Source organism: Hemiscyllium ocellatum, chromosome 43 (assembly GCF_020745735.1).
Source record: "Hemiscyllium ocellatum isolate sHemOce1 chromosome 43, sHemOce1.pat.X.cur, whole genome shotgun sequence".
In the NCBI taxonomy this organism is placed as follows: domain Eukaryota; kingdom Metazoa; phylum Chordata; class Chondrichthyes; order Orectolobiformes; family Hemiscylliidae; genus Hemiscyllium; species Hemiscyllium ocellatum.
Window position 1 is genome coordinate 17,029,944 of NC_083443.1, and position 27,826 is coordinate 17,057,769.

Here is a 27,826-nt window from a genome sequence, read left to right on the forward strand (position 1 = left end):
CTTTCGTAGGAACTTTTAAAACGTGTACTGGTTATAACGCGATTCCAGCCCCATTAGTTTAAATGGTGCTGCTATTACGCGATTTTCTTGTAACACGAGAATGAAACGACCCGTATTATAGCAGAATCGAGTGTACAATACTATCAAGAGCTATAATCGTTATTTTTCAACGAATCAGATTGGAGGTGGTTCAAATCCCTCTGTTGCTTCTCTAATTTAGTAAATAACTGAGGACTTCCCCACATAATACTCCATCTGCTTTGTTCTTAACTGCCCATTTAACCTGACTATACATATTGTGTTACAATTTTTGTGTCCCCAAGTTACATTGAAGTCAACCCTCGGATAATCCAGCACAAATCTGCGCTGCAAATGTAAAGAGCTCATTGGCTCAACTGACCCATTGTTCGACGTGTTAGATGGTGACTCCTTGAGTACTTTGGAACCGAAACCTACCTTGGGTCAATCCCTGGAGACACTGAGGGGTGCAAATTTGTGGGCAGTCCAGGTTTTCGTAGGAAAACAATACGGGTGCTCTCTTTATAAAGGCAAATTACTCATAATGTCATTGGGGATTACTGTAGACATGAAAGAAATATTGATTCAAATGGAAGAGAAAATGGAATGGAAGAGTAATAGCACTCCATGATGGATTTGCTCAATTTACAATCATTAATTGGACATATCAGAACATCTAGACTCAAGCCACAGGGAGAATGCTGGTGTTGTTTAATCTCAGCCTGCAAACTGGAATTTCCTGTGTTCTTTTTAAATAGGCTCCGCAGAGTGAAGTCATTCGCCTTTCAGTCAATATTAACCATACAAAATGAGCGTTATGGGAGCCATTTGATCCCTCTGCTGTTGTGCAAAGAGACCTTGATCTTATGTTTGTTGTGTAGCGTAGGAACAACACGCACATGTTTGTTTGCAGCTGAAATTACTGTAACAATAGGTTCCTTGCTAAAGGGACTTAATGTCTGGAGTGTCAAAATTCCACCACCAAAATTCCATGCTTTTCCAAGTAACGTTCCAGCCTTGCAGGAGATCCGTGCTTCTCCAATTCTGGGCTAAGCAGGTTCCTGATTTTGATGGTTCCACCTTCTTTTCAGAGAATTAAGCTTCACTTTCCTTCCTAAACCTCTCCACCCCTCTACCTTGTTTTAGAAACTTCTTAAAACTTACCTTTTGTGACCATGTTTTCCCCCACTATCCCCTTGTCTGTTTAGTTACATTAGAGGCATCATGCAATATGTTAGTGGGAAGTCAGGTTTCATGGCTACAATCTTGGGTTGAATTTGGATAGATGCAAAAAAAAAAGGCAGTGTGATAGCCCTTCTTTTAGGTTTATTAAGGACTCTTAACTGCACCAGATATTAACAATTGTTTTTTTCTATTCATTTTGTGGGCATCGCTGGCTGGGCCATCATTTATTGCCCCAACCTAGTTGCCTTTGAGAAGGTGGTGGTAAACTGCCTTCTTGCAAACCATTTTTATATTAGATTATTTACAGTGTGGAAACAGGCCCTTCGTCCCAACAAGTCCACACCAACCCTCCAAAGAGCAACCCTCCGAAGAGCAACCCACCCAGACCCATTCCCCTACATTTACCCCTTCACCTAACACTATGGCCAATTCACCTAACCTGCACAACTTTGGACTGTGAGAGGAAACCAGAGCACCTGGAGGAAACCCACGCAGACACGGGGAGAATGTGCAAATTCCACACAGACAGTTGCCCGAGGTGGGAATTGAACCCGGGTCTCTGATGATGTGAGGCTCAGAAGGCAATTGAGAGTCAACCACGTTACTGTGGGTCTGGAGTCACATGTAGGCCAGACCAGGTGAGGATGGTAGATTGCCTGAATGAAATGGATTTTGCCTGACAATCCACAATAATTTCATGGTCACCAGTATATTCTTATTTTTTAATTGGATTCAAATTCTACTATCTACTGTGGTGGGATTTGAACCTTGGTCCCAGAACGTTATCTGGGTCCCTGGATTAATAGTCCAGTGATAATACCACTAGGGCATCACCTTCCCATTGCCTTCTTGAATGCAGTGGTCAGCTGTTGGCCCTCAGACAACCGTAATGAAACTATTGATCAGACATGAGCTTTACCTTCAGGCTCAGTAATATTCCCCTATAAGGTCTGTTTCTGGGACATCATATTTAAAAAGGAAGAAAAGAACATGCACTTATTTGAAGCTTTCATATCTGGTAAATTACATTACAATCAAAGTCATGAAGAAACATGGAAGACAATTTGGATTGACTAACAGGTCATTTGTTTCAAAGATGCCAGTTGAGATGTAAACATTGGCTAGAACACCAGGAGAACAATCGTCCTTTTCCTCATAAAGAATATTATTAAACTGGAGAAAGCTCAAAAGAGAATTACCAGGATATTGCCAGGAATGTCATGCTATAAAGAGAGGCAGAGTAGGCTGAGATTCTTTTCACTGGAGCGTAGGAGGTTGAGTGGTGATCTTGCAGAGGTTTACAAAAATATGAGGGGTATGACTAAGGTGAACGGCAGATGTCTTTTCCATAGGGTGGGGAATTTCAAGATGAAAGGGCATATTTTTATAATGAGAGGAGAAAGATTTTAAAAAGACATGAGGGCCAATTGTTTTACACAGAGTGGTTTGTCTGTGGAATGAAAATCCAGAGGAAGTGATGAATGTGAAAGATATTTGAATAAGTACATGAAAAACAAAGAACGTTCCCGTTTCGACTGGTCCGTTGGTAACTTTCACTTGAGAATGTAACTTTTAAAAAGGTTTTGTGACTTACGTATAAAAGAACTGAAACCAACATGATCATTCTAAAAGATGAGAGACTTAACAAACAATCCAGGTCTTTTTCAATATATAATTTCAGTTACATCACACTGTAAAGTTTTGCTATAAATTCAGTGTCTTACAATCTTATTCTCCACAACCACCTGATGAAAGATCAACGTTCTGAAAGCTAGTGCTTCTAAATAAACCTGTTGGATTATAACCTGATGTTGTGTGATTTTAACTATGAACAACAAATATTTGTGAGGATATGGGCCAAGCGCAGGCAGAGTTTAGTTTGAGATTATGGTTAACATGGACTAGATGGATTACTGTATGACTCTATGACTTTCCTTTCATCTGAATAGGCAGACTGGGTATAAGTCTAAAATCTCATTATTATTTTAATTTGCAAATGAAACACTCCATCAATCTAACTACCAAATAACCAGCTAAGTAGTTGGGAAAGAGCTGAATTAATGACCCTATAATGCCGACTTCACCCAAAACCATATAAAGCACTGCTTATGTAATATTACAAACACCTAATTTTGGAATATGTATGAGTCCCTAAGGATAACAAAACACAACTTTCAGGAACAGCTTTACAGAAATGAACAAACAAACAGAAGGCAGTTTGAAATTACGTCACTGACATTAATAAAATGAAAATGAAGGCTCAATTAAAGTAGAGTGACTATTAAAGACTAAATAGTTACTTTCTTGTCTCTTTTCTCCTTGTAGGCTCTGGAAAGTGATTATGTCTCTGCTCATCTCCATCACTGGATAGACTTGATATTTGGTTACAAGCAGCAAGGTTCAGCAGCAGTCGAAGCTATTAATGTTTTCCATCCTTACTTCTATGACGACCAGATTGATCTCCGTAGCATCAAAGACCCTTTGAAAAAGACTACCATCATGGGTTTTGTCAGTAACTTTGGGCAGATCCCTAAACAGGTACAGGTTTAAAAAGTCTTTTGATTTCTAAATTTTAACTGACCTTTTGTTCACTTAAAAAAGAGAGAAACTAAATGATATGCAACAGATATTCATTCCAACTGGCCATTATGTAAAAACATTGCATTCACAGGCACATCAATGTCTGGGATAATATTAAACATTACAGCTGAGGAGCATGCTTTTAGTAACGTGTCATGCTTCAAGTGATCCCAGGGTGAGGTGGAGTATAAGAGCTTTGTACCCTCAGGTCACATGGTATGACACAGTGTTGATATCCTGAGTATTTCTGATAGAGGAAGATTTATTTTGAGACATAGCTCACCCCTTAATGTGGAAAAAAAGAATTTGCCAGAAAACAAAGTGACGTTGACCAGGACTTATCTTGGGGTTTCTCATGCTTCATTGCTGGGACGTTATCGGATTGTATCAGAAATCCTATTTTTGCACATCGGGTGGGAGCTTTTTGCCACAATTCTGTCAAAGTTACAATGGTGATGCAGCAACAGCTCTGAAGAAATTCTTAATCATTCTGCTCATCAGGAGTGTGTTGGTAAGTAAGTGCTGGAAGACACAAACATCTTGGGAATTGTTTTGTTATAGCCTTTATGTCAGACAACTTCTTTCTCACGGGATCGAGATGTATCCAGGAGAATGTCCAAGAATGACTTTTAACACAGTTAGCCATAGAGGGGGATAGAAGGAAATAAATGTAATTTGAAGTAAGGCTGTAAAATTGTGTAATAATGGGTTGACTACCCAATATCAAGGAGCCTAGCAAAACCTGAATGAATGGGAATCGGAGGCAAACACTCCGCTGATGGAGTCATACCTGGCACAGAGGAAGATGGTCATGGTTGTTGGAGGTCAGTCATCTCAGCTCCAGGACAACTCTGCAGGAGTTTCTCAGGGTAGTGTCCAAGGTCCAACCATCTTTAGCTGTTTCATCAATGACCTTCCCTCCATCATAAGGTCAGAAGTGGGGATGTTCGCTGATGATTGCACAGTGTTCAGCACCATTTGTGACTCCTCAGTTAGTGAAGCAGTCCAAGTTCAAATACATTAAAATCTGGACAATATCCAAGCTTGGGCTGATGATTAGCATGTAATATTCACGCCACACAAATGCCAGTCTATGACCATCACCAGAAAGAGACAATCCAACAACTGCCCCTTGACTTTCAACAGTGTTACCATCACAAATCCTCCAATATCAATATCCTGGGGATCACCATTAACTGGAATCTCAACTAGATTCACCAGAGAAACACAGTGGCTATGAAAGCGGGTCACAGGCCCAGAATACTGTGGTGAGTAACTCACCTCCTGACTCCCCAACGCTTGTCCACCATCTACAAGGCACAAGTCAGAAGTGTGATGGAATACTCCTCCCTTGCCTGGATGGGTGGAACTCCAGCAACACTCAAGAAGCAGCCCTCTTGATTGGCACCACATCGGCAAGTTTCCATTCCCTACACCACCAACACTCATTAGCAGCAGTGTGTACTATACACAAGATGCACATCAGACACTCACCAAAGATCCTCAGATAGCACTTTCCAAATCCATGACCACTTCCATCTAGAAGGACAAAGCAGTGGATGAACACCTTCACCTACAAGTTCCCCCCCAAGCCACTCACCAGCCTGACTTGGAAATATACCGCTGTTCTTCACTGTTGCTGTGTCAAAATCCTGGAATTCTCTCCCTAAAGGCATTGTGGGTCAACCTACAGCAGATGGGCTACAGTAGTGCAAGAAGGCAACTCATCACCACCTTCACAAGGGAAACTAGAGATGGGCAATAAATGCTGGCCCAGCTAACAAAAATGAATTTTCAAAATGACACATTGAGGGAGTTGTATCATGGCTGGTCAGTCTGATATCACTGCTTACTATCCCTTTCCAACCAAATCCGCGCCCTCTTCTCACGCAGTATAAATTGTTGTTCCCTTGGAGATTTGGTATTCTTGTGATTCTGTCCTGATGAGGCCAAGATTTGACAGCGAGTCTTCCTTTTTTTCAGCAATACTAAATTTTAAATTGTATCCAAAATTCCCAACTGGCTATCGAAAAGCTATTCCACACTGAAACGGTGAGGTTTGACAGGAGCTGGATAATTCTAACTTAATCATCAACACAGTGGGATGTCAATAATCTTTCAATTGGAGCCTCACATTTCCATGGATCTTGTGAACTCCCCACCACCTTCTCAAGGGAACATAGGGATGGGCAACAAGTGCTGGTCTTACTGTGATTTTTGTTTTAAAAAAGCTGCAACTAAGGTTGGGGCTTTGGGGATGCGAGAGTTGTGATGCACTGAAGGAGAGCAGACCCCAAAGCTTCCATTACCACTGTGCTGCCCATGTGCTATTTTTGAGGTGACCAGGTTAAACAACTACCCACCACTTGTGGTGCTGAGGGAATTAAGGAGCTTATTACGGCTTTTCACCCACGCTGACTAGAATGTTCGTGCCAATAGATGGGCCTCTCACAATGGGTATGTATCTTTCAACACCCACTATATGGCAGCTACAGCCTTCGTTACATCAAATTATTCTGTCTGGTCTGCAGAAGGAATATCCATATGTTCTGTCTCTGTCTCTCTCTCTCTCTCTCTCTCACACTCTCGTTGTAACTCTCACTCTCTGTCTCTCTCATCCCTGATTACGGGCTTTTGCCCAAAACATCGATTTTTTTCAGCTCCTCAGATGCTGCCTGACCTGCTGTGCTTTTCCAGCACCACTCTGATCTTGATTCTAATCTCCAGCATCTGCAGCCCTCACTTTTGCCTGTCTCTCTCTTTGTCTCTCTATCTGTCATCCGTTTCTCTCTCTCTCGCTCCCCCAAACCCTTGAAAAGATTTAAAGTTGTCTCCTAGCTGCTCATTGGATCAGAATCCAGTGGCAGATCCTGCAAAGCCAACATTGCAGTTTTCTACACCACCCCCCCCAACCCAACACCACCTCATCTTCCCCTCTTGCCGGATCCAACATGAGGTGGCCAATACATAGCAAGTGGGTAGACAGGGAAGAGTTGAGGCAATGATTATATCAGGAATGATCTTATCAAATGGTGGGACCAAATTGCGTACTCCTGTTCCTCATTCAGATGATGTCATTTACATCACAGCTCTTGGGTTATTGCAATGGGAAGCCAATGCTGTACCAGGACAGGAAGAACAGTGGAGGAGTTTCATAATCCTGAGGAGCTAAGGGCCTTTATTTAGGACAAGAGTAACGGGAGATTGTGTCCATCCAGAGATTTGGACATGTATATTCGAGGAGAAAGCGAGGACTGCAGATGCTGGAGATCAGAGTCGAGGGTTGGTGCTGGGAAAGCACAGCAGGTCAGGCAGCATCCGAGGAGCAGGAGAATCGACATTTTGGGCATAAGCCCTTCAATATACATTAGAGGTTTTGGCTAATTGCTTATAAGTCATTGCCAGAGTATGATGTGGAGATGCTGATGTTGGACTAGGGTGTACAACATTAAAAATCCCACAACACCAGGTTATAGTCCAACAGGTTTATTTGGATGTACTAGCTTTCGGAGCACTGCTCCTTCATTGGGTAGCTACCTGATGAAGGAGCAGCACTCCAAAAGCTTGTACTTCCAAATATACCTGTTGGACTATAACCCAGTGTTGTGGGATTTTTAACACTGTCGAAGTAGTCAGTGGGAGTGACAGGGAGTTATTTCTGAGACTTCATCTCCATTCCACATGGCATCAGTTAAGGAGAAAGGCCAGCAATGTGAATGTAGCTCATGCTTTGTAAGATAAGGAGATTCATGGCGGCTTTCTTTTCCAGCTGTTCACTAAAGCCCATCCTGCGCGGAATGCCCAAGGAAAGCACTCTTCGGGAAAGGAGTCTGCTGCCTCTTCCCCTGCTGCCCTGCCCTTCTTCTACCACTCGCAGAATCTCAAACCCTCTTGTGTAAAAGGTATTTAAAATACAGACCTGTGAGTCTTGTTATGTCTGTCTTTGCTGAAAATGTGTTGCTGGTTAAAGCACAGCAGGTTAGGCAGCATCCAAGGAACAGGAAATTCGACGTTTCGGGCCAGAGCCCTTCATCAGGAATGTCTGTCTTTGCCAATGTTGGACATTGTCAGAAGCAAAAATCAATCAGGGCACAGTTGATTGCAAATAATGGCTCCATTCAACCTCAACCCCTCAAAGGAATGATTTTAACTGATTTCATGTTAACTTTTAGACAAATAAACCTGATTCAATAAGTATTTCCCACTCATAGTGGCCTGGAAGGCCACCCTTCATAGATTGCTTGAGTGCTGTTATCTTGCTCTGTCTCTCTAATTGGGAAGACCTTTACTTTCCCATTCAGACCAAGGGTAATGGGGGTCTTCAATATGTCCTTGTGTTGGCTGCTAGTTGGGAAGGAAGAAATGGATCAGGAACCCCACTGTAATTATGACCCAGTAACTCTCTTTGTTTATCCTGCGATGCCTTAGTACCAGGCATGTTGCACTCATTGTCCAGGCGACTGAATGCAGGATGACCACCTGGAGAACTATCACGTTAAAGTACACCCAACCTGGATCAGTGCTGTCAGGAACTTATGGCAGGGAAAGGGGAAAACCAAAGAGTGTGGGGAGTATGTCACCCCCCGAGCAAGAGAAGGTTGTGTAGAGACAAAAAAAACATGGAATCGTTATTAGATGTAAAAGAGAGGATTTCTATCTTTATTCTACTTCAATGATGTCATTACCTTTTCTGTGGTCTGGTCCCCTCATGATTGCTAAGAAGGCAGGTGAGAATCTGACCGATGGGCGCAGTGATTTGAGCCAAATGTTAGGGAGAAAGTTGTTCCCTTGATATCTGTTCCCAGCTGCTGTCCTCCCAGTTTAGGTTGGGGGGGAATCGAGTCAGCATGTTTCCCCAGTACCAAAACACACTGGCCACAGTGTTCTGGCTCTCCTCAATCATCTGCTGTGATCACTGTAAAACAGAAAGACTTGCATTCATGGAGCATTTTTCATGACCACTAGATGTTTCAAAGTACTTTACAGTCAGGGAAGTGCATTAGCTGTTGAATTGTAGGATTATATATTTATTTTATCAAATTGCATTTGAATATGGTACTGTAATGTGGCAACTGTAAACTTTTCACAGTACTCGTTTGAGTACAGATGACAATAAACCTAACACAATTCAATTAAAGCTAATTCAATTGCACAGTGGCCCAGTGGTTAGTATTATTGCCTTACAGTGCTAGAGACTCTGGTTCAATTCCATCCTTGGGCAACTGTCTGTGTGGAGTCTTGCAAATTCTCCCAGTGTCTGTACGGGAATCCTCCAGGTTTCCTCCCACAGTCCAAACATATGCAAGTCAGGTGAATTAGCCATGGGAAAATTGCCCATCGTGTTTAGGGATATTTAGGTTCGGTGCATTGGTCAGGGGAAATGTAGAGTAATAGGGTAGGGGGAATGGGTCTAGGTGGGTTACTCTTCGGAGCATTGGTGTGGAGTTGATGGGCCAAATGGTGTGTTTCCACACTGTAGGGATTCCATGAACTGAGTAATGGATGTTAACTGGGGATTCACTATAGAGAAGAAACTGAATAGAATTGGTTAGGAGATGCAGGATTGTAATATGCATCATTGTGAATTAATGTATGTACGGTTCAATCCACTTCTATCCTTCACCATGTGGAATGCAACACCTTATTCCTCTCCCTTAAATTTTTCCTCAACCCATTTCACACAGAGCTACTGAAAGGAGCTGTTGGACACATTGTACACACTGAGAAGGGTGTTCTTGCTGTGGAGAAGAATAAATTACTGATTCCACCAGATTGGAGCAGAATGTTTTGCTGGGGATATGATGACTTCAGCTGTTCTCTGGGGAACTATGGTGCTGAGAAGGTATGTGATATTGTAACTAGCTCAAAGTCAGGATTGTTCAACTGTTCTTCTCTATCTCTCAAGCGGTTACATTACTCACTAAGATAATTAAGAATCAACTACTAAAACCAATTATTCGGATATTATCTCATTGCTAGTTTTCAGATTTTGTTGTGTGCAAATTTGCTGCCATATTTCTTAGACCAACAGCTATTCTTAATGACTTTAATGACTATTAAATGCTTTTGGATGTCCCAAGATGCATAAGGCCATAAGAAATGGAAACAGGAATAGGCTGTTCGCCCCCTTTCACTAAGATAAAGGCTGACCTGACATTCCTCCCGTCCACTTTCCTGCCCTTTCCCGGTAACCCTTGATTCCCTGACTGATCAGGAATCCTTCGATCTCAGCATAAAATCCACACAAGAACACTGCCCCCATAGCTCTCTGTGACAAGAGTTCCAAAGACTGTCAACCCTCTGAGAGAAGAAATTCCTCCTCATCTCAGTCTTAAATTGGCATCCCTTTATTCAGACAGTGCCCTCTGGTCCTAGACTCTCCCAGGAGGAGAAACATCCTCTCAGCATTTCTCCTGTCAAGCCCCTTAGAAATCCTAAGATTATGAACAACCATGTATAAACGTAAGCGTTTATTCAAGGAATGCTGAATCAGATTTGCAGGTCAATTGCAGATCGTTAACTAGTGTTTATGCAAACGTTCAGTAGATATAAATTAACACTATAATGTCTTTTCTCAATATAATGCAGATTGATGCCTAGTAATGTTGGAATGGTTTTGCTGCATGGGCTTTCAGTAATGTACTGTAAATCATGCATAAAGAACAAACCTGAATCACCTTCATTACCAAATGCAGCAGCCAATTAATGCACAACAATGTCCCACAAATAACAGTCAGAACATCACGTTTGGCAGTGTTAGTTAACATAACAAAGATATAAAAAATTTACATGTGTGTTGCCAGGTTTGGAGGGTTTGAGCGATGGGAGAGGTTTTATAGGCTGGGGATATTGGAGGCTGAAAGGTGACCTGACAGAGGTTTATAATATCATGAGGGATGTGGATAGGGTGAATAGCCAAGGTCTTTTCCCCAGCATAGGGGAGTCCAAAACTAGAGAGCTTAGGTTTAAGGTGAGAGGGGGAAGATTTTTCTTATTACTTTGTGGGATGTGGGTGTTTATTGCTCATCCCTATTCGTCCAGAAGGTAGTTATGAATCAACCACGTTGCTGTGGGTCTGGGGTCACACATAGGCTAGACCAGGTAAGGATGGCAGCTTTTGAAAAAAAACTAAGGAGCAACTTTTTCACGTAGAGGGTGGTGCGTGTCTGGAATGAGCTGCGAGAGGACGTGGTAGAGGCTGGTACAATTACAACATTCAAAAGGCATCTGGATGAGGATATGAACAGGAAGGGTTTGGAGGGATATGATTAGATTAGATTAGATTACTTACAGTATGGAAACAGGCCCTTCGGCCCAACAAGTCCACACCGACCCGCCGAAGCGCAACCCACCCAAACCCTTACATCTACCCCTTACCTAACACTACGGGCAATTTAGCATGGCCAATTCACCTGACCCGCACATCTTTGGACTGTGGGAGGAAACCGGAGCACCCGGAGGAAACCCACGCAGACACGGGGAGAACGTGCAAACTCCACACAGTCAGTCGCCTGAGTCGGGAATTGAACCCGGGTCTACAGGTGCTGTGAGGCAGCAGTGCTAACCACTGTGCCACCGTGCCGCCCCACGGTGGGCCAAGTGCTGGCAAATGGGACTAGATTAATTTAGGATATCTGGTCGGCATCAATGAAGGGTCTGTTTCCATGCTGGACATCTCCGTGACTATCTATAAGCATTGGCCTTAACACCAGGGGGAGGTCCCCTTGCTCTCCTTTAAATAGTTTTATTGACCGAATTTCATTAATTTGAGTAGATGGCCTTGGTTTACGATATCAGCCGGAGGACGGCATTGCAGACTGCGTCTCTCCTTCAGGGTGGCACAGTGTGATTGGCAGGAGGATGAAGAACAGGTGAACTGAATTGTGAGCGAGAAAGGGGATTGCGTTCTGTGTCGGGAGGAAACAGCATCCGGTTAATGGCACCGCTTCAGTCATTTGTCCAACACAAAGTGATACAATGTCATTGAGGACCAACTGAATTGTGTTACATGTTAATAAAAATGGCTACCTTATTTCCGCTGCAGAGTCTAACTGCATTTGAATGCCTGTCGGACTGGGGACAATGCCTGTGTGCTGTGTCTCCAAACGCAACAACTGTTGTCACTGGAGAGACAAGCAGTGTTGTCTGTGTGTGGGAAATCTCAGCCAACAAAGACAAAGCCAAAAGCATGATGCTTAAGGAGGTATGTGGCTGTTGTTTTTTATTAGTCTACATCTGTTGTCTTTTTTAGGCTGAATCCTCCCAGTGCTTTGGTGTCTTTAGATCAGATTAGATTACTTACAGTGTGGAAACAGGCCCTTCGGCCCAACAAGTCCACACCGACCAGCCGAAGCGCAACCCACCCATACCCCTACATATACCCCTTACCTAACTCTACGGGCAATTTAGCATGGCCAATTCACCTGACCCGCACATCTTTGGACTGTGGAAGGAAACCGGAGCACCCGGAGGAAACCCACGCAGACACGGGGAGAACGTGCTAACTCCACACAGTCAGTCGCCTGAGGTGGGAATTGAACCCAGGTCCCTGGCGCTGTAAGGCAGCAGTGCTAACCACTGTGCCACCGTGCTGCCAACTTTCAGGTCTCAGGTTGTCACCTGAGACCAATTTTCTTCCTTGTTTGGATGCGGTTTACTGACTGAAGTATCACTGCAATGTGTTGGTTATTATTTAGGATTTTGTGGTTCACACAGAACAGCCATTTGCAGCCTCGGCCAGTGGAGGTCCCAGACCGGCTACTGATTACAGACTGGCTAGAACTGCCTTACAGTGCACCAATGCTTTCTGTGTCATAAGCTCTGGAGGATGTGGTCTCTGAATAAAGAGCAGCTAGTTGGTAAAAATGGTAATTTGGATAAATTAACCACTGCCTGAAACAGTGCAAAAGCAGTGACTATCAGCAAACACAGGAACCACCCTCGCAATACCCCTTCAGAGGTATTTGCACCCAGAACCCCAGCTTATACTTAGTCTTTGAGTCGTCTTGATTTCAATTTTTGCTTTCATAGGGTTACAATCAACTCGGAGAAAGTGAGGACGACAGATGCTGGAGATCAGGGTTGAAGAGTGTGGTGCTGGAAAAGCACAGCAGGTCAGGCAGCATCTGAGGAGCAGGAGAATCAAAGTTTTAGGCAAAAGCTCTTCAACAGAAATGAGGGGGCGGCACCCCTTTGTTCCTGATGAACAGCTTATGCTCGAAACGTCATCTCTCCTGCTCCTTGGCTGTGCTTTTCCAGCACCACACTTTTCGACTAATTGAAGCAGAACCAGGAACTGGTTGTCAATCCCTCCTGTCTTTCAGCGCCCTTTCCGTAATCTGCCTTTTTGTTCCGTTACAAAAATCAGGCAGTCAGGCCACATTTCTCCCTGCTGCCTTGTTGGTTGACCTTTGTTACCTGCTTGGCCATGCTGTGACATACCAACGAGCAGAAACTGTGCTGCACCATTATAAATACTCGAGCCACGTCAGCAGTTAGAGGCTAGGAATCCTGCAGTGAAGAACTCAGCTGCTGTCCTTGCCAAAGCTTTGTCCGCCATCTCCAAGACACAGTGGCCTTGTCTAGATGGTGCAGCCTGACAACACTTGAAAAGATTGACACCATCCACCATTTACACAGCACACTGCGGTGATTCAACAAGCCTGCTTAGATAGCAACTTCCAAACTAAAAGGACATGGGTAGCAGATGCATGGATATATCACCACCCTTACACATTCCCCTCTAAGTCACAAGCTGTTCTTCACCGTTAATAGATCAAGACCCTGCAATTCCCTTCCTGACAGGATTGTTGATGTCTGAAAACAAAAAAGCAGGTCAGGCAGCAACCATGGAGAGAGAGAGAGAGAGAGAGAGCAAGATAACATTTCGAGTATATATAATGCTACATTGGAGCTGAGTCATTCAGATTCGTAATGTTAGCTTGCTCTCTCTCCATGGATGCTACCCGACCTGTTGTGATTCCCAGCATTATTTGTTTTCAATACAGATTCCTCCCAGCATCTGCAGTAATTTGCTCCAACCAGGATTGTGGATGTCCCTGAACCCCAAGGACTGCAGCAGTTTAAGACAGGTCACTAACACCTCCTCCAGCATAATTAGGGCTGGGCAATAAATACAGGCCTTGAATTCTGCCCAAGGTCAGTCTGAGCCTGGGAGAACTGTGCCTCTGAAATTGATGCCATACTGTCTCAAAGAGCTGTGAGGTCTACTACTCCAAATAAAATACTGACTGAAATTTATCTTTAATTTACATTTAAATGACTTCTCTCTCTATGTCTTTTTTCCTATCCTGCTCCCTCCATTTTTTTTCTCTCTCTCTCTCTCTCTCTCTCTCTCTCTAGCTCGCACCACACACATCAAACTTGAGTAGGCTTTACTATCCCATAATATGGGTGATATAAACAAGTGTACTCAACCTGTTACTGAAAGTTAAACAATCAGTGAGGCAGTCTCTCAAAACTCATTCAGCTTTACGGTTTGTGAACAATGAAGGCAACAACAACTAGTATTCCTTGAGTCCAGTTGTAATTCCTGTCTGTAACCCATACACCACCATGGTTTCCTGTATTACTTTCCATACAAATAGCCCCAGTTATCCTCAATTAACAAATAAAGTTCTGGAAGCCACAAGCCTGGATCTCTTACACTTTCTCTGATGCCAATGTAATTATAATCCTATTAGAAAGATGTAGGGCTTTTTCAGGAATTCAGTAATGAGTGGAAAAGTGAAAAAAAAACTAACATCAGGAAATTAACTTTTTAATGAAACTAATTGTTGTAGTTCAGTTCTTTTTGAAATCAAACATATGTTAAACATTGCTGTGTTGCTTTCATTTGGTAGGTGTAGTTTTGCTGTGTAATCTCTGATATGTTCTTAATTGATTTACAACAGAAGGATTAAGCAGATTTATATTTGTACTAATCTTCATTGTGAATAAGATGAATAATCTTCTTGAAGCATATTAAGTTTTAATGGCATAAACAACAGAATCCCAGATTAACATTTGTTTGAATTTAGAAACGTTCTTTGATGCAGCTAGACTTACTTTAGCAACAAGTAAATGTTGAGTAAGAGTGATGTGTTTTGGTTACAATGGACATGTTTGCAATGTGGTTGACTAGTGTAATTAGGACATTGGAACACTGTAAGCGTCAGCTTAGTTGAGTGCAGTATTTTCTGTACGCCAAAAGACAGGTCCCGCTCCCAATGAAGGAATCACTAAAAAAAGATTTCACTTCTTGTAACTTTTGCTTTCATGCAAATCAGAGCCAATGTAAGCATGAATTAAAGGTAAATTTCAGTCAGTATGTGTACATTTTAATTGGAGAAGTAGCTATGACAAAGATAGACCTCACTGATGATTGAGGCAGTATTCTGTATGGATTGAGAGAGAGTTTTTCCATGCTCAAGATTGAGCCTATTTCTCACTGCAGCAGTGTCTGCATAAACAGTTTTATGTCCCTCCAATTTTGAACACAGTGGTGTTCCCAGCTTTTATCATGATGTAGAGATACTGGTGTTAGTCTGGACTGGATTAAGTTCGAAGTCACATGATACCAGGTTATCATCCAATAGCTTTAATTTGAAATCAGACTTTTTTTCGGAACACTGCTCCTTCGTCAGGTGAACCTGCTGAAGGAGCAGCCCTCTGAAAGTTTGTGATTTCAAGTAAAGCTGTTGGACTATAACCTGGTGTCATGTGACTTCCAGCTTTTACCACTTATCGCAGCATGTATCCAGCAGAAATGCCTTGGTTTTGCATGATTATAACAATCCTGGGCATCCTATCACTTCGGAAGAGAAAGAAAGTGTGATAAAAATTCGATGCATGGTTCCTGACCATTTGCGAATCTAGCTCTCTGACCCACCTGCCCAACTGCTAATTCTTTCAAGTTTTTTCCTTTCATCTTTACAACTATTCACTTTCCTCTTTGCGTGCCTTCTTTTTGAATAGGAATTTCCTTCCAGTCGGTACTGCTTCCAGATCAAGGGTAGCCAGGACACAGTGGAGTTGCATTTATTGTCCAATGATTATAACTGATCCTTTGCAAGTGATAGCAACTCTCAAAATTCCTTTTCAACATTTCTAAAAATGAAATTTTTTATACACAAATTATTTATAAATTTGGTATGCTCTCTCTCTCCCTCTCTCTCTCTCTCTAATATTCTCTTTTCTGACACCAGCATGGTGTGGTTTCCTACTCTTGCATTCATTTCCTGCCCTGTTGGAAAGTATCAAAGATTGAAATCACTCAATAGTTATTTATTTTTTGCCCCAGGTACTTCACGGACATATAGAAGCAGTCACTTGTCTTGCGGTGTCTTTAACTTACAATGTGATTGTGAGTGGATCTCGTGACAGGACATGCATCATCTGGGACTTTAACACACTGACCTATGTCAATCAGCTTCAGCAACATGAAGCAACAGTTTCTGCTGTCTCCATTAACGACTTAACTGTAAGTTCCATCTTTCCATCTCTTGTCTGTTTGCTCAAAATATGTAAGAACATTTAAGCGACTGCTGGACATGCACACGGATAGCACTGAGCTGAGGGTTACGTAGGTTAAGTTATTATATTTTACATTAGGATTAAACCTTAGCACAACACTGTGGGCCAAAGGGCCTGTTCCGTGCTGTACTTTTGTGTTCTATGTTCTATTAACAGAATGTGCTGGAGAAACTCAGTGAGTCTGGCAAGAGTTTTGGAGAGACACAGAGTTAGCACTTTGACTCTGTTGTGAGTTTTGTTCAGACCTGACAATGGGTTGGAAAATCATGTTGCTGACAGAGGAGGTAGCGGATTGAGTGGAACAGGATGCACAGAGTAAAAGACAAGGTAAAGACAAGGAATTAGTAATGGTGGTGAAGGAGGGCTGGAGATTTGAAATGAGTGCACATGAAGGTGTGAAAAAGAGGAAATGAGCCACAGACACTCTGCAGAGAACAAAGCCAACAAGATATGGCTGAGAAAGGTGAGAAAAATGCTCTGAAGTTGTGGAATTCAATACTGAGTCTAAAGGCAATAAAGTTACAATGTGAAAAATGAGGTGTTGTTCCTTCAGCTTGCATTGTGCATCATTGGAATACTGTAGTAGGTGCCGGATGAATAGGTTAGCATGGGAGCAAGATGGTTTATTGAAATGGCAAACAACTAGAAGATGTGATTCATTCTTATAGACTATGGGGAAGTGTTCCGCAAAGCAGTCACCCAGTTTGTGTTCTGTCTTGCCAATGTAAAGGTGAACTTTCAGATATCCATTTTACTTGTTTGCTTAAAGGATGAAGTTGCTAGAAGTAGTTCTCAGCAGAGGTCACAAGGTGAGAGTACACAGAATGAGGGAGAATCTGATGCTTTGTTATCAACTAAATTAGTGTGAGCAATGTTTGTAAGGATGTAATATTTTAAGCCTTAAATATTAATTTGCAAACAATCAAAGCACTTTTTTCACTGAATGAAACAAGGAACAGTTTTTGTCCAGTTCTCAACTGAAAATAGCAATGGAATGGTATGAGAATCTGGAACTAAATTTCAGTGCCTGGGATTTCTGGAGAACCTAGCTTCCATCTTGGTGTCTGCTTGATGACTGCCTTAATCTCTTGTAACTTGGAAAGAATTGGATAAATTTACCGAGTTCAACTTTGTAAGTGGCCTGCTACTTCGCAACTCCATTCTCCTGCAAGAGTAAGAAGAAATATTCTCCTCCGGTCTCGCAAAGTGGACTCTGTGCTCTTTCTAATGTTGGTATTTCTCATGTTTCAATATGCTCATTGTTTGTGGGTCGTGAATATGCACATGGTGGTTGAAATCAACTAGGTAAAAACAATGACTGCAGATGCTGGAAACCAGATTCTGGATTAGTGGTGCTGGAAGAGCACAGCAGTTCAGGCAGCATCTGAGGAGCAGTAATTGGGCGGCACGGTGGCACAGTGGTTAGCACTGCTGCCTCACAGCGCCTGAGACCCGGGTTCAATTCCCGACTCAGGCAACTGACTATGAGGAGTTTGCACGTTCTCCCCGTGTCTGCGTGGGTTTCCTCCGGGTGCTCCGGTTTCCTCCCACAGTCCAAAGATGTGCGGGTCAGGTGAATTGGCCATGCTAAATTGCCCGTAGTGTTAGGTAAGGGGTAAATGTAGGGGTATGGGTGGGTTGTGCTTCGGCGGGTCGGTGTGGACTTGTTGGGCCGAAGGGCCTGTTTCCACATTGTAAGTAATCTAATCTAAAAAAAATCACATTTCAGTGTGATTGCGAGTCTATTGCATAAAACGAAATGCATCATCTGCAAATTTAACACACTGACTTATGGCAGCCAGCTTCTGGGTCACGAAGCAACAATTTCTGCTGTTTCTGTCAACAAATCCAGCTCATTTTCAGGATTGCCTCTCCTGATTCTATCTCCCTTTGTAAATGGTTTTCCAACTGGAAGAGTTGCAATCAATGAATTTACTGTTTGCCCTGAAACAGCCAGGATCAACTTTGTTGGAACAAGAGTGGAATAACTCTTTAAGAAGACTGGGGATAAGAGCTCGAATGGGTGGTATCCAGAAGAGGCTGATTGGGAATATAATGAGGAAGACATTAAGGTGCAGCTCCCTTGGGGCTGGATCCACACTATATGAACATCCAATGAGCTGAAGCCAAAGAAGTAGCAGATCTTGCTGTTTGCATGATATATCTAATTGCATGGTATAATATCGCTGGAAGTACTATTTTTGATAACATAAAACTATTTTGTCCTCTTCCGATGTGAGAGGAGTGTGGTTGTCTAGTTCGTATATTGTTTTATTGCCACGGGTGCCATTTGTAGCTGGATAATTTCCTCAACTCCAAATTATACTGTAATAAAAATGTATGATATTGCAGTGAGTATAATCTTTTGCAATTTAAAAATGTTTGGAGCTGGCTCAGGGTTTATTACTGTGTTTGTAGTTTCAGAGATAGAAATGGTCTCGCTGTGTCTTTTGTTTTTTTAAAGAATGATCGGGATGATCTTGCTTCATTTGAAACTCACCCAGGATTGACATGTTTATAAGTGACCAACAATCTATTTCTTTAACCAGTTAGATTTAATAATTGAGGAAGAAACAGGGAGAAAAGGGGAGAATTCAAATACAATAAGAGAAATAAAAAAAAGGCAGAAAATTGTGGATATAACACTTTATTGTATCCATCTAAATTGCAGTCTACAATAACCAATGGATAAAAGGAATAAACTTCACAATCTATCATTGTGACTGTTCCATATCCTGAAAGCAAATTCCATTTCTCTCTGATGGACTTTTCCTCCCTCAAGCGCATGTGCCTGAAAAATAGTAGGATCACTATCATTGCTCTAACTTGCACTGCCAGAGGGGAGTATTGCATGTGCACAATCCTTTATCCAAAATGCTCAGGACCAGCTGATTTTCAGAATTCAGAATTTTTTTGAATTTCAGAATAAGTGACAGTTTGATGGATGACATTTTAAAAAATCTTACCAAATAGCAGACACAAACGGGCCCTGAAACAGCACTGAGGTTTACCCATGCTGAGCCACGCCCCCCACACATCACATCTGAGTGACACGCATCGAGTGGGTGTGGAGTTGGGTTAACTGTTTGCACGCCAAACAACCTTGTCAATGAGGAAAAAACTTCACGATAAAACCTTCAGATTTCTGAGCTTTTCGGAATATGGGATTTCGGATAAAGGGTTGTCTACCCGTACTTTGAAATCTGACAAACTTGCAGCACAGGAAGTGACTATTAGCTGATATGGGTTTACTTCCAACTGGCTGTTTTACATAATGTGGTAGCATTGACATTATCTGCTGGATTCAGTGATGATAACACCATTGAATGTGATAGAGGCACTGGTTAGATTGTCTCGTATTGATGACTGTCATTGCCTTGCATTATCATATGTACGTTCAACCTGTCCCCACACCCTGTAAGAAGTTTTTAAGTTTCAATTAGAGAGAACACAGGCTCAATTTCCTCAATCTCTCCTCATAAGTCAATCCCACCATCCCAAGGTGAATGTCCATTGCATTCCTTTTTATAGCAAGTACATTCTTCTTTGGAAAAAGGAGACCAAAACTGCATAACCACACCAAGGCTTTATGCAGTTGAAGCAAGATATCTCCGCACCTGTAACACAGGAATACTATGGATAGTGGAAATCTTGAATTATTGTTATCCCTGTTCTTGTACTTCCATTCCCTTGCAGTGAAGGCCAGTATACCATTTGCCTTCCTGACTGATTGTCACACCCACATGTGTCTCATGAATTAGGATACTTGAGTCCTTTTGAACACCAACACTTACCAACCTCTCACCATTTAAGAATTATTCTTCCTTTCTGTTTTTCTACCAAAGTGGATAACTTCATACTGATTTACATTATGTCCTATCTGCCATGTTCTTGCCCATTCACTTAGCCTGTCCAGGTTCCCTGAAGCCTCCCAGCACCCGCCTCACAACCTTCATTTTGTCACCAGAATGTTTAAAATCTTACAATTGGTTTCCACATCCAAATCACTTATACAGATTGTGAACAGGTACTGTCATGATCCTGAGCATTCAGTTAACTAACTGCAGCAACCTGCTCTCCTGAGAAGGATCTATTTTTCTAACACTCCGCTTTCTCTAATTTTGTTTATCAAGCTCTTGTTTGGAACCTCATCAAAAGCCCCTTAAGCATCCAAATATACCACACCTACTGGCTCTCCTTTATCCATATTAAAATTAACATCTTCAAAAAACCTCCAAGACTCTCAAACATGATTTCCTTTCTATAAATCCATATCAACTCTGCCAATTTTACCATTATTTTCTAAGTGCTAATCCCCACATCTTTTTAATGGGTTTCAATATTTTCTATGACATCAGACTAAATAGGTCTTTAGTTCTCCACTGTCTTTCTCCTTCCCATCTTAAATAGTAGGGTTACATTTACTACTTCCAAATTTGCAAAAACCTTTCCAGTCTCTATAAAATTTTGAAGGGTATTTACAACATTTGCAGTGTCACTATAAACACATCCTTCAATAGGCTGCAGTCATAGAATCTCTACAGTGTGGAAATAGGCCTTTTGATCGATCCAATCCACTCCAACCTTCTGAAGTGCATCCCACCTAGACCCACCCGATCCCTGTAACCCTGCACTTACCATGGCTCATTCAGCTAGCCTGCACTATGGGCAATTTATCATAGCCAATCCACCTAACATGTACATCTTTGGACCTGTGGATGGAAACCCACGCAGAAAATGTGCAAACTCCACACAGACTGTCACTTGAGACTGGAATCGAACCTGGGTGTCTGGTGCTGTGAGGCAACAGTTCTAACCACTGAGCCATCGTACAGTAACAGTTTCTCATTATTATTGCCTCATTGTAATTTTCAGTTGCTATGGGTAGTTACTCCATCAGCAGGCGCAATTATTTTGAAATCCAAATTCCAAAAATGATACTATCAAAGGGAGCTGATGGCCCAACGGTACTATCACTGGACTATTAATCCAGTGATCCAGATAATGTTTAGTGGACCCAGGCTTGAATCCTGCCACGGAAGATGGTGGTGTTTGAATTCTGTTAAAACCTGGAATAATGAGTCTAACAATGACCACAAATTCATTGTTGGAAAAACCCATCTAGTTCACTTTCATCCTTTAAGGAAAGGAACTATCCTCCTGACCTAGTCTGACCTACATATGACTCCAGACCCACAGCAATGTGATTGACTCTTAACTGGCTCTGGGCAAATAGAGAATTGCAATAAATGCTGGGCCAGCCCTCATCGCATAAATGATTTTTAAAAAACGATTTGAAGTAAATTCTGATGTATTATTGTTACATGTACCTAAGTACGGTGAAAAGTTTTGTTTTGCGTGCAGTACAGGCAAATCATACCATACAAAGTGCATTAGGGTAATAGAACAGAGCGAGGAATACAATGTTACAGCTGAAGAGAAGGTACAAAGAGCGAGCTCAATATTAAATTTGAAATTAGAAAGGCCTATTCAGGTGTCTAGTGATAGCGGGAAAGAAGCTGGTTGCCTTTCATTGTACACCTTTCATCACGCAACTGCCCAATTTTAGTCTCCATTGATATCTAAACGTAATATTAGACAGGTAAAAAAAATCAATGTTCTACCTGATCTGGTGCATTTCCCACCCACAAAGTTTGTTTAACTTTGCTCCTTAGTGTCGCTCATGAGGTTCATTTCTACTGTCTACAATATTTTGTCAATAGCCTTGTAAGTATTCCTTTTTATAGCATTTGTCCAATTTCTTCCTCAAAGCTACTGTTGGATCTGCCTCCCTCTTAGGCCGTGCATTTCAGATCTCAAGAACTCACAGTGTGCAAAGTTAGCTGTTACGTGCACACCCAAAACCTCACATCATTTCCAAAGTCTGCACCCAAGCTCTCCTGAACTCTGTCTTTACAGGGAAGTGGGTGCACCTTGGGGATAAGGTCAGGCTTTGTTCACCCCTCATGGTTGGGCATTCACTGGTTAGGCTTCATCCTTAAGGTTGACTGAGGCTTTGTGGGGAACTGGGGACTGATAGTTGCTGGTTTGTAGAATCTGGTAGAGCTGCTAATTCCTATTGAGCTAATGTGTTGTACCAAGAGTCGCACATTCAGGATGGAGGAGTGGAATTTGAGAATGTTCCTGCTCCCTATGTAACCATGTATGCGGGTGTTCAGTCAGCTCACTGATTTCCATTCTGTTACTTCAGGGTGACATTGCCACTTGTGCAGGGACCTTCCTCTACCTGTGGACAATCAATGGGCAGCCAATTGTAAGTGTCAACACGGCCTCTGACCCGACAGAGGAAATTCTGTGCTGCTGCTTCACGGAAACCCACGAATGGGACTTGTACAATGTTGTCGTGACAGGGTGTGCTAACGGCGTTGTGCGGGTAAGTGTCACCAGCAGCGCGTAAAGAACAGGCACCTTTTTGCTCCACACAACGTAGTGTCAAGGGTCAAGTGAGCCAGAGTTTTGTGCATCCAGGATTTTCAGGTCATTTTCTCCTGGGATTGTCCACGCTTTCCTCACCTCTCGCTCTTCTCCCACTTGAAACACACTGCTCCATACTGGTGGTGTGCTGAGAGTAGCAGTGTGTGAGAGCTGAAGGTCAGCTATGGAAAGCATCATAGATGATCCAAGGCTGAAATGCCTTGGAAACAGTTCAGAGAAGGTCTATGTGACTAATATCTGGAATGGGCGAGTTGTCTTTTGAGGGAAGGTTGGACGCGCTGGGCTTGTGTCTGCTGGTGTCTGGAAGATTTGAAGAAGACATACAATAGCATGATCGATCTTGACAAGGTGGATGTGGAAGGAATCACTTGCTGTTTACAAATTAGGAAGTCCACTATTAAGAAGTTGGGAATCTTTTTCCACAAAGGAATGTGGTTTTCGATCCCTCCTCCTGGAAAGGTGGCGGAAGCATATTTTTGAATATTTTGAATATTTTTAAGGCAGAGATACTTAGATCCTTGACAAACCAGGAGCTGCAAAGTAATTCAGACGAGGGAGGAATGTGGAGTACTTAGATCAGCCATCAATTATTGAATGGGGTAGCAGGCATGAGGGGCTGAATTGCCTACTCCTGTTCACATGATGCTGTCAGAGGGAGTGCTGGGTGTCAGTTGGAAGTGAGGACTTGTGGATTTCTTCCGCCTAACCAAGCCAATGCCCCTCAAACTCACTGCCCTATGTCTGCTCTCACCTTTGGATGTACCAGTGCAAGTTACCATTGCTTTGTCCACAATACCAAGACCTGGGTTTGAAAACTTCACGATAAATGCTCCTTAAACTAGTCAGAAATAGTGAAATGTGACATTCTAGCCTGAGGGTCGCGTATGGGCACCTCCACTGTCCAATCGCCAATCTGTGCCCATCATATAAATCTTGGCTTCATGCAGCCCTTAGGGGGGCTCAGATTCGGACAGACCATATAGTTGCTCTATTCTGTACTGGATCTGCATTGACCAGGTCCCTTGGCACTCTGCCCTGCAGACTCTCTGTGTTACCTCCCTCTAGTTTCTACCCTCATTTAGAACGCATTCTCTTTATCTGAAAAAGGACAATTTACACTGAAGAAATATTGCATGACCCGTACACAGCCCAGAGCCATCTTCACACATATTATTTAACTTTTACAAATGAGGAAGATAAATGCAAAGTACAATAGTTGAAACCTGTTCCATTGCTAATGTGTTGGACAAATAGATAATTGATTTTGTTTCTTATAATCCTTTAATGAACAATATATGGAATTGTTTTGCCTTACCCAGAGAACAGACCACAACCTGAAGCACATGCTTTATTAGACTTCTGTACAAATTGCCTTACTCAAATTTAAAACAAGGAAGTATTGAAGTATTAACCAATAGACTTGGACAGCTGGTGCATCTTTGTGTAAAGATTCATTTCTGAACCTTCCTCTCTCACTGTACTCACCTCGTATTTTACCCCAGTGTTGTATTCCTCACTGAACAAGATGTATTTGGTAGCAACGTGCCTGTGTGTCAAAGGAGTGAAATGCAATTTATGTTTCCTTCTGTTCCCTCCATCCTCACCGTCTTCAAATGGTGCTTGAGTATCTTCACCTCAGTTTTTTTGGAGTCTTCTAGGAGAAAGTGAGGAGTGCAGATGCTGGAGATCAGAGCTGAAAATGTGTTGCTGGAAAAGTGCAGCAGGTCAGGCAACATCCAAGGAGCAGGAGACCGTCTCCTGCTCCTTCGATGCTGCCTGACCTGCTGCGCTTTTCCAGCAACACATTTTCAGCTTTTTTGGAGTCTTCTCAAACCATTGGAATTCTTTGGTACATTTCTGTGTTCTTCTGCAATCCTAAGACTTCTAAGACCAAATAACACGTCAATCACAGTTTTGAGGTAGTGGAACTTTGTGGTTGTTTTCAGCCTTAGTTCATTGATGGCCCTCCAATTAGTTCTTCAGTTTTGTACATTGGTCTGTTGCAATACTGTAAATTCAATCAGCCTCACTGCTGTCTGCTGTGCACTGTGAGAGTATCCATCCAACCTTCCTTCTTTCCAACTCCATCAACACATCCTTATATTCTTCTCTCTCTCTCTCTCTCATATACAAATGTACTATCTCTGTAAAGGCATAATCTGTGATTTGCCTCCATTGAGCAAGTTCTCTGAATAAAGAAATTGCTGCCAAGTTATTTATGGCAATTGCAGCAGACCCGCATGCAGGTGGTTTTGTGGTTAGCTCATAGATTCCCTGTAGGACATTCAGCCCATCGGGTCCGCACCAACCCACAGAAGAGCATCCCACCCCAACCCATTCCCTACCCAATTCCAATAACCTTGCATTTCCCATGGCCAATCCAACCAACCCCCATGTCTTTGGATTGTGGGAGGAAACCCACGAAGAAACTTGAGAATATGCAAACTGCACTCAGACAGTCGCCCATAGGTGGAATGGACCCTGGTCCCTGGTGCTGAGAGGCAGCAGTGCTAACTATTGACCCGCTCAGGCAAGGTGGTTTGTTTTTGCTGCAAATTTTAAGGAGCAAGTTAATAACATTCTGGATTATTTCCAATTTACAGCTGTGGAAGACAGAGTTTCAAAGACTGCAAGTCACCAAGAATGATGGAGGGAGAGTGGTGGAAAAGAACGGTAATGTTTGTGTATCATGTGTCTGACTCACCGGGCAGAATAACCACAGCATACCTGGGAGCTTACCCTCCACAGAGTGTCACTATGGTTTGACATGGCAGTGGACAGTTTGCAGATGAGTTGATGGCAACTTGTCCATGCGCCTGGTGACTTCTGTCTTTGAAGTACTGAGCAAAGATGTTAAATATTTGCTGTATTGACTTTTTGTTGCGTGAGATATTGCCCTGGTATGATTGAACCTAAAAGCTGGGAACAAACAAGAGCTAGCTACAAGCCAAAAAAAAGGAATCAGTTACTTATGATAATATTGCTAGTGTACTTGACAGTCCCTGTGGGGCCCACTGGGCATGGTTGATTGCGAACAAAATGCCACACAGCACACATTCCATCTCCAGTACTTTCAAGAATTAGAGTCATAGCATCATAGAGATGTTCAGCATGGAAACAGACCTTTCAATTTAACTTGTCCATGCCGACCAGATATCCCAACCTAATCTAGTCCCACTTGCCAGCATCTGGCCCATATCCCTCCAGACCCTTTCTATTCATTTATCCATCCAGATGCCTTTTAAATGTTACAATTGTACCAGCCTCCACCACTTCCTCTAACAGCTCATTCCATACACGTATCACCCTCTGCATGAAAATGCTGCCCCTTAGGTCTCTTTTATATCTTTCCCCTCTCACCCTAAACCTATACCCTCTAGTTCTGGACTCCCCCACCCCAGGGAAAAGACTTTGTCCATGCCCCTCATGACTTTATAAACCTCTATTCGGTCACCCCTCAGCTTCTGACGCTCCAGGAAAACAGACCCAACCTATTTAGCCTCTCCCGATAGCGCAATTCTTCCAATCCTGGCAACATCCTTGTAAATTTTTTCTGAACCCTTTCAAGTTTCACAACATCCTTCAAATAGGAAGGAGACCAGAAAAGCACGCAATATTCCAACAGTGGCCTAACCAATGTCCTGTATAGCCGCAACATGACCTCCCAACTCCTGTACTCAATACTCTGACCAACAAAGAAAAACATACCAAATGCCTTCTTCACTGTCCTATCTACCTGTGACCTTACTTTCAACGAGCAATCCAAGGACTCTTTATTCAGCAATACTCCCTAGGACCTTACCATTAAGTGTATTAATCCTGCTAAGATTTGCTTTCGCAAAATGCAGCACCTCACATTTATCTGAATTAAACTCCATCTGCACTTTTCAGCCCATTGGCCCATCTGATCAAGATCCTGTTGTAATCTGAGGTAACCTTCGCTGTTCACTACACCTCAAATTTTGATGTCATCTGCAAACTTACTAACTATACATGTTATGCTCACATCCAAATCATTTATATAAATGACGAAAATTAGAGGATCCAGCAGCGATCCTTGTGGCACTCCACTGGTCACAGGCCTCTAGTCTGAAAAGCAACCCTCCACCACCACCCCCTGTCTTCTACCTTTGAGCCAGTTCTATATCCAAATGGCTAGTTCTCCTTGTATTCCATGAGATCTAACCTTGCTAATCAGTCTCCCATGGGGAACCTTGTTGAACGGCTTACTGAGGTCCATATAGATCACATCTACTGCTCTGCCCTCATCAATGAACTTTGTTACTTCTTAAAAAAACTCAGTCATTTTTGTGAGACATGATTTCCCATGCACAAAGCCATGTTGACTATCCCTAATTAGTCCTTGCCTTTCCAAATATATGTACATTCTCTCCCTCAGGACTGCCTCCAACAACATGCCCATCACAGACATCAGGCTGTATTGTTCCCTGGCTTTTCCTTACCACATTTCTTAAATAGTTGCATCACATTAAACAACCTCCAGTCTTTCAGCACTTAACCTGTGACTATCAATGATACAAATATCTCAGCAAGAGGCCCAGCAATCACTTCTGTAGCTTTCCACAGAGTTCTAGGGTACACCTGATCAGGTCCTGGGGAATTATTCATTTCAAGACATCCAGCACTTCCTCCTCTGTAATATGGACATTTTTCAAGATGTCACCATCAATTTCTCCACATTTTATATCTTTCATGCCTTTTTCCACAGTAAACACGGATGCAAAATACTCATTTAGTATCTCCCCCATCTCCTGCGTCTCCACATAAAGGCCGCCTTGCTGATCTTTGAGGGGCACTATTCCTAGTTACCCTTTTTGTCCATAGTTTATTTGTAAAAACACCTTGGATGGTCCTTTATCCTATTTGCCAAAGCTATCTCATGTCCCTTTTTGCCCTTCTGATTTCTCACTCACGTATACTCCTACTGCCTTTATACTCTTCTAATCATTCACTTGATCTATCCAATTTTTACCTGATATATGCTTCCTTCTTTTTCTTAACCAAACCCTCAATTTATCTAGTCATTCAGCAT

The 27,826-nt window shown here is 42.5% G+C and overlaps 1 protein-coding gene across 2 annotated transcripts in view; it reads left to right on the plus strand.

Moving 5' to 3' along the window:
* wdfy4 (WDFY family member 4) overlaps window positions 1-27,826 on the plus strand; it is a 315,729-nt gene that overhangs the window by 276,170 nt on the left and 11,733 nt on the right. For both annotated transcript variants that reach the window (XM_060854388.1, XM_060854389.1), the window contains 7 exons: window positions 3,529-3,741; window positions 7,553-7,685; window positions 9,468-9,625; window positions 11,828-11,986; window positions 16,085-16,264; window positions 22,529-22,711; window positions 25,377-25,446. In XM_060854388.1, coding sequence (XP_060710371.1) covers window positions 3,529-3,741; window positions 7,553-7,685; window positions 9,468-9,625; window positions 11,828-11,986; window positions 16,085-16,264; window positions 22,529-22,711; window positions 25,377-25,446 — 1,096 coding nt within the window. The remainder of the gene's footprint in view (window positions 1-3,528; window positions 3,742-7,552; window positions 7,686-9,467; window positions 9,626-11,827; window positions 11,987-16,084; window positions 16,265-22,528; window positions 22,712-25,376; window positions 25,447-27,826) is intronic.